Source organism: Nannobrachium achirus, assembly GCF_963921795.1.
Source record: "Nannobrachium achirus genome assembly, chromosome: 17".
Classification (NCBI taxonomy): Eukaryota; Metazoa; Chordata; class Actinopteri; order Myctophiformes; family Myctophidae; genus Nannobrachium; species Nannobrachium achirus.
This window is the reverse complement of record NC_137824.1, coordinates 41,660,851-41,668,350: the sequence shown is the minus strand read 5'-3', so window position 1 is coordinate 41,668,350 and position 7,500 is coordinate 41,660,851. Positions and strand designations below refer to the sequence as shown.

Below are 7,500 nucleotides of genomic sequence, written 5' to 3'. Positions count from 1 at the left end.
CAAAAGTCCTGCGCGATGCTCCTCCCTCCACACGGACGCTATTCTTTAGATAAACTTTCACCGGTGAAATCAGGGGTGTCGTACCATATTCTGGGCCCTGGGTACAAGGATTCACTGCGGCCCCACATGAATGTTCTTCATATGGGGGAGGGGGTTTAACCCATTTAGACTGGGGACGCATTATTTTGTGCTTTAGCTATTGAAAAATAGCAGATATACAAGCTCACAGCGCGGCACCGAATGCCGCCATGCAAGCTTGTAGATCTGCTATAGAAATCGTGAAAAATGTGAATATTTCAAATCCTTCTAAGGTTTTTTTTCTATGTCAGTGGTGCTCAAACCTTTTCATGTGAAGGACCCCCAAAATGATACGTATTGGGCCACGGACCCCCATCTCAAAATATTTAGTTCCAGGGACCCCCCCAGAAGCAAATTTGAGTTACAAATGTTCGCTTAAACAATACATTTATAGAGGGTATGCACGTCCACTGGGACCCGCCCCCTTAATCTAGACTGAGTGGCAAAACATTGAGCAGCATGGAGTTTGGAAGTGCTTAGTTGCAAATCATGCAACGGTCCTGCATACCACCTGTTTCTAAATTGCACATAATGCAGGAGGCAGCAGGATGTTGTGTTGTTGGAAACGAGCGCTTCCAAACTCTGAAAAATAATCCCCTGCACAGAATGTCTTGACAGAAAGTAGCTCATAACATGCATATGGTGGATTTTTATGAAACAAAAACATTGCAGATAGAAAGAGGATAATTCAAGCTTTCGGTACAGCCGCAATGTTGGTGAGTTGAACTCTGTTTAATACAATCAGAAAGGACTTTTCTGTTTGGATGTATGGGCTGTCAATGGCAGAAATTAGTTTTTTGCCGCTCAGTAGGCGTTCCCACATAACTTCCAGCAACAGTGATGTCACGCGCATACCCTCTATTCAAAGATTTGCACACATTTTCACGAAAATAGCAGATCTACAAGCTCGCACTCCCTCCACACATACAGTATTCTTCAGATAAACTTTCACCGTGAAACGAGTGTGAGTGAATGAAGTTTGATAAACCAGAGAGGCAAGGCGCTATAACCTACTTTCCCCCCCCCCCTTCACTTCATCCCTTTGGGAGGTGAAGGACAATGTGTCCTAAGAAGATTGAAGAAGAAAATAGCTTTATTGACAAGGCTATTTGAGAAAAGAAAAAAGAAAAAAAAAAACTATTGAAGAGAGAGCGCCCGAGGCTATCATTATTTTGACCGTGGAATCAGAAGAAAAATAAGTGATTATCAGTATGCCGATGCATTGGCTGTCGGCTCTCCTAATTAGTAGTGCTAATAACTGCAGTCCTTCAGTGGATTTCGCTGACGCGATGGCCTCATTCCTAACCACGCTGTTGATGGATTGAGCTGCAAATATGGCAGACATAATTATTTCCATATTATTATGAGTCTCTAAATAGAATTTATTAGACCTCACTCTGTCCTTGATTCGGAGCCTTTGGAGAGTAGAGTGAATTCTCTCCATCCCTCTCTCCGTCTCTCTCTCTCTCTCTCTCTCCTCCTCTCTCCCTCCTTTTCTGTATCTAGTGTGTGTGTGTGGGGACAGCCTGATTGTGTCCACGATTGTGTGTCCCCACGGCTCCCCACTATTTAAAGACAGAGCTGATAACTTTCTCTTGTCTCAACGGCGCGCGTCGAGGTAAAGGACAATAGTACGCCGGGATGTAGGTCCTGGCGGAAGCATAATCTTATCTAAGCATCTCGCTCAAGCCTTTGTGTGCGCGTGTGTGCTCGTGTGTGTGACTGGGTGAGAGAGAGAGACATACTGAGAGTATTCGGTTTGCTTTTCAATATGATATACAGTACAGTGTGTGCAAGTGGTCGTATTTGGCACTTTTCAAGCAGAAGGTGGGAAGTGTGTCGGCGAACCCATCGTACATGTGTTAAAACAAAGCCAGCAGGCTGTGGTGTGCACTTTGAAGCATAACTACCGTCGACACCGGCTATATCGCTGTCAGCCAGAAGCCATCTGTTTAGTCCAACTCCCTCCCTCCCTATAACTCCCTCTCTCCCTTTCTCTCCCTCTCTCCCTTTCTCTCCCTCTCTCTCTCTCTCTTCATCCGTTCTCCAGGTCGCCCTCTCCCTCCAACCTCCTCCTCCACCCTGCTCCCCCCCTCCCTCCCGTCCGCCTCGTCCTCCACCCTGCACCAACCCGTCCCCCGGCCCGTCTCCGCCCATCAGGGAGTGCCAGGTGCCCCTGCTGGAGAAGAACTCCATCGCGCACTCCCACCTGGAGCAGCAGCGTCCCGACGACCCCTACCTGCTCCGGGCTCAGCCCTCCAACACGGGTAAGGACCGGGGGGGGAGTCGCTGTCCGTCACCGGTGTAAAGCAGTGGTCCTCAACCTTTTCAGGCCGCGACCCCCAAAATAATCACATTTTACTGGGGACCCCCCACACCCTGACGAGCACTAAGAGTTGAGGCATTACATTTTGTATAACACAGTTCTATTGTGAAAATAGCAGATCTACAGGAGCGTGTCGCTACTTCTATGAGTCATCTTTCGACAACCAAACCTAACCCTAGGCTATGTCACAGAGAAATTAAATATCTGTTTCCATCAGAACTGACTGAAAATAACTTTATATTTGATGTTTAACTACTTGAACCCCTGCATCCCTATTCTGGGGGGAAGAATAGGGATGAACTCTCTTCACCAAAAATAGCTGATCTACAAGCTCACGACGCGTCACATCGTGACGCGTCGTGAGCTTGTAGATCGACTATTTTTGGTGAAGAGAGTTGGCCGTAGATGGAAAAATAACTAGTACAGTGCAAATCAGGTCTGTTTTACTAAGCATAATGAAGTGATATTGATGTAGTGGTATTGATGAATTCTAAATACCATAGTCTCCCAGCTTGAACAAATTGACAGGAGTCACTGTTTGATTAGTTAGTTCATTTGGAATCGATCAGAATGAAAGAAACCTTTAGACCTTTTGAAATTTTCTGGCATTGCAAGGCCTGCAGTTCTAAACAAGCCGTAGTACACCTGCAGTTTCAGATTATCCATTTGATTATGTATTAGTGTGGAAAGAATGCAAAACCCTGCACGAGGCAGTGTGCCTGACGTTCACACAAACATCAACGTTAATGTTTTATTTAACACATTGGATGGATGCCATTATTTTGGTAATTATTTGGCTGTAGAGTGCCGCCATACACTTACGCTTTATTTTGAAAACCCCCGGAATCCACGTGCGTGTGCATGTTGTGGAAATTGACGATTTTAAAATGGACAGTTTATTTACATTCGGTCGCGAAACTAAAATCCTAACTAAAATCCTAACTAGCCCAGTGTTGCTGTGAAAAAGAGCGGTTCTCTGCCTTCTCTGCGTTTGTGGAAGTAGATTCCGAGATAAAGCCGTCTTTTTGCCTCAGCAATGAATAGGATCCTATGGAGGATAGACGCTCCATGATGCTGGCGGCCGAGTTGCATCATGGGATATGTAGTGTTTTCGCTCACCAGCCGCTACCGTGGCACCTGTTCACCTGGTAACCATGGTAACCAGATAAGACATCTCCAGGCGTCTTAACGGGGAATCGGCGCTCATTAACCATTAACCCTAAGACTCCTTTACCATAAATAAAGTAAATATACTATATATATCGTAGTTGTTGGGTGGAAACCTTGTATGTCCAAAACCGTTTGTTTTGTATTTATCATTTTAAAAATGATTTAAACTAGTGAAAACAGCCGATCTACAAGCACACAACGCCTCGCAGTGTGCTTGTAGATCTGCTGTTTTCACTACTTTTGTGCGACGGCCTTGTATGATGAAGCAGGGCTTTACTTTGTGAAAAAATTTACAAATTTGAAACTTGGAGATACAAGGTTTCTGCCGCAGTGACGATATCCAACATTATTTATTATACACCAAGTATATTCAAGTATTCCATGGTTTAATAGTAAATAGATATATGATTAATTGCTGCAGAATTATACTGCTTGAATTAATCGGGACTATTCGGTATAGTTTAATTAATCAAAATGTGTAGTGAAAATAAGGGAAGTTCTGGCACATGCACTGTATAGGCTAGAATTGCTGCTTGTCTAGAACTGCATGCTTTGATGTCTTGCAACAGCAATTAAAATTGAACGTTGCAGAAAGAAACACGCTTTGTTTAAGTCATTCAGAGCCTATACACATTCTGACGACCTTGCAGGAAGCAGTAGTAGTTGTAGTAGGAGGCTGACTGGAACAATAACAAGTGAGTCCGAATGGCCAACACTGAACGACCGGGGGAATTGAACAGACAAAGGCTACAGCTGCCAGTGAGTCCGTCTGAAACTCTGCTAACGGGAACGGTGGTTTTCGCCAGGAAGTCTGGCTGATAACACACACACTATACGCAGCAAGGAAGAAATGGAGCAATTAGAGTTCAGCCATGCAGATCACCTTTTCATCCACCTTAGTAACCTACCTTCGCCTTTCTCTCATTCTGTCTGGCCCTCTCATCTTTTTGACCGCGTACATTTACATTACATTGACAAACGGCAAAGAAACAGCGATTGGCATGTCAATGGACATTTTGTTTTCACACCCCGAAAATCTGGGAGAAAGCTCTCCGTGGCAGCTGATTTCTGACCCAGTTCTTTTTTTCTTTTTCTTTTCGTTTTAAGCCAGTGCCTTTCTATGTCTGGAGAGTGGACTGGCGGATTTGGCCCGGCTAATCCCTGTAAGTTCATTATGCCATCCAGCCTGCACAGCCTGGCCTCGTCCAACAGAAGGGCATTAGCATGTCTGCTAACATGTCTTGCTGTTAAAGCACCGTGCATAAGGGCACAGCAGGGAGACCAGGGGCTCGCCATGGCATATTAATATCAGCTTGTGTGCGTGTGCGTGCGTGCGTGCGTGCGTGCGTGCGTGCGTGCGTGCGTGCGTGCGTGCGTGCGTGCGTGCGTGCGTGCGTGTGTGCATGTGTGTGCGCGTGTGTGTGTGCGTGCGTGCGTGCGTGCATGACGGTCAGTAGAAGCCAACCACGGCAGTTTATTTTCTAGCCCTGAACGGCAAACGGTTTATTGACATTTTCTGTGGTTAACACAGAGTCACTGGGCCTGTTGTGTTCATTTTGAATGTGTGTGTGTGTGTGTGTGTGTGTGTGTGTGTGTGTGTGTGTGTGTGTGTGTGTGTGTGTGTGTGTGTGTGTGTGTGTGTGTGTGTGTGTGTGTGTGTGTGTGTGTGTGTGTGTGTGTGTGTGTGTGTGTGTGGTGTGTGCATGCGTGAGCGTGCATACATTAGGAAGAGACCAGAATCGCTAATTCAGCAGTTAAAGAGATCAGACCTGACCCCCCCCCCCCCCATCCCCACTCTCCTGTTTTTTTTTCGCCCTCTCCTCCCCACCCCCGCCCTCCCCCCATTTTCTCTTCTTCACCCTCCTCTCGCCGTCTTCTTCGCACTCATTCTTGCACTTTTACATCTCGTGGCCCACATTTCTCAGCGTCTGTCTGAGGAATAGACAGAAACTCTGTGCTATCCATGTCGCAGAGCTGTGATGCTGTGCATGTTCTGTTCACATGCTCTCAGTGGCGTCACAAGGGGTAGGAAAGTGGGACTGAGTAACCAGGCCCAAGGTGGAGGGGCCCTAGTAACTTTAGCTATTGAAAAATAGCAGATATACAAGCTCACAGCGCGGCACCGAGTGCCGCGCTGCGAGCTTGTAGATCTGTTATTTTTGAAAAGTCGTGAAAATCTGTGCAAATCTTTGAATAGGCCTACTTTTTAAGCGAACATTTGTAACTCAAATTTTGCTTCCGGGGGGTCCCTGGAACTAAATATTTTGAGATGGGGGTCCGTGGCCAAATTAATATCATTTTGGGGGTCCTTCACATAAAAAAGTAGCATCACTGACATGGAAACATGGGTTTCTTGCACACATTTTCACAATTTTTCAAAAATAGCAGATCTACAAGCTTGAGCTTGTATATCTGCTATTTTTCAATAGTTAACATTCATGGGGGGGCCCGCAGTGATTCCTTGTACCCAGGGCCCAGAATTTGGTGTGACGCCCCTGCATGCTCTATATGTTATGTTGTACCCACGCATGTACCCTACACAAAGTGTCCCTGCATGTCCCCACTTCATGTGTAGAGAGAGATATCTGCAATGGAGCAGAAAGCCAGCAACACTCCTAATTAGATGACATCTTTGTGGTACACAACTCAAAATAACATGAGAGACTGAAGAAGTTGCCAGCACTCAAGGAAATGTCACATGTTTTATTTACCTCAAATAAAACATGAAAGGAAAAGGAAATTCCTTGAATGCTGGCAACTTCTTCCCACTTCATGTGTCCCTATGTCACGCGTCCCATGCTTCAATATGTCCCTACTTCATGTCATGTGTCCCAGTCCTATGTCATTGTCTCATGCATCTCATCAGTCATTCCACGTAGAGTGAAGGACGAAAAACAATGGAAGGAGACACTGAGGTGAAACTAACAGCGCGCGCGCGCGCGCGCACACACACACACACACACACACACACACACACACACACACACACACACACACACACACACACACTCACACACACCACCTCTGCCTTGGTTACTCATCTCTGTCTAATTAGGGGGCAAAATCCACAAGAGAATTGTCATCATAATGTCATCACTCACACACTCACACGCACGCACGCACACACACGCACACACACACACACACGGGCACACACACTCACAGCCTGCACTATAGTCATTATACAAACGCCATTAAAAACAACTGGTGGACGAAGAGTCATCTTTGTTGTTGCTTTCGCTTCCGTAGATTTGTTTCAACAGAAAAAATAAGAAGGAAAAAAAAAAAAAAAAAACAGCAGTGACTTGAGGTGACTTCCCTCCCCATGCCAGTAGGAGATAGCCAACCACTTCAGAAGAGGCCCGGCCTGGCGCTAAAAATAGCCTAGCGCGTTCCCATGCATAATGAATGACCAGAGACAGCATTAGCGCTAGCTCTTTCCAGGAGCGATCTGCTACGCTCCGTTTGTCCGTCTCAGCTCCCCCCTCCCCCCCCCCCCCCATCAGCCCAGCGCTCCAGACAGGTGCTCTGAGTCGGAGCGTATTCCCGCACCAACATGCGCACGGACCCAATTCCCCGCCAATCCCCCGCAACAACACTCCACTGACGTTCTGCTGTCATGCTTGGCTAGGAACACAAGTCCACTTGTTAGCTCGGGTAATGGTGCACTTCTATGCATCAGTGGCATCAGTTCAGAAAAAGCAAAGGTATGGCAACATGACTGGTGTCTTAAGACACCATGTCATGTTGCCATACCTTAGCAACAGACATGATACATTTATTTTAAGAAGTACATTCTATTTTCCCCCCCGTTTCTACGGTTTCTTGGGCTGGATATGGCAGCCTGGAGCGGTTGTTCAAGTGCAGCTGAACTTGGTTAGTAAACGTGCCACAATTAACAATAATGAATTGCACCTGTGCAGCTG

General features: G+C 46.3%; 1 protein-coding gene across 1 annotated transcript in view; it reads left to right on the top strand.

The window, feature by feature from the left end:
• The window catches only part of tenm2a (teneurin transmembrane protein 2a), a gene marked incomplete at both ends in the record, with an annotated part of 398,840 nt that overhangs the window by 224,916 nt on the left and 166,424 nt on the right, over positions 1-7,500 (top strand). Inside the window, 1 exon segment of the mRNA XM_080746746.1 lies at positions 2,129-2,345. Coding sequence (XP_080602872.1) covers positions 2,129-2,345 — 217 coding nt within the window.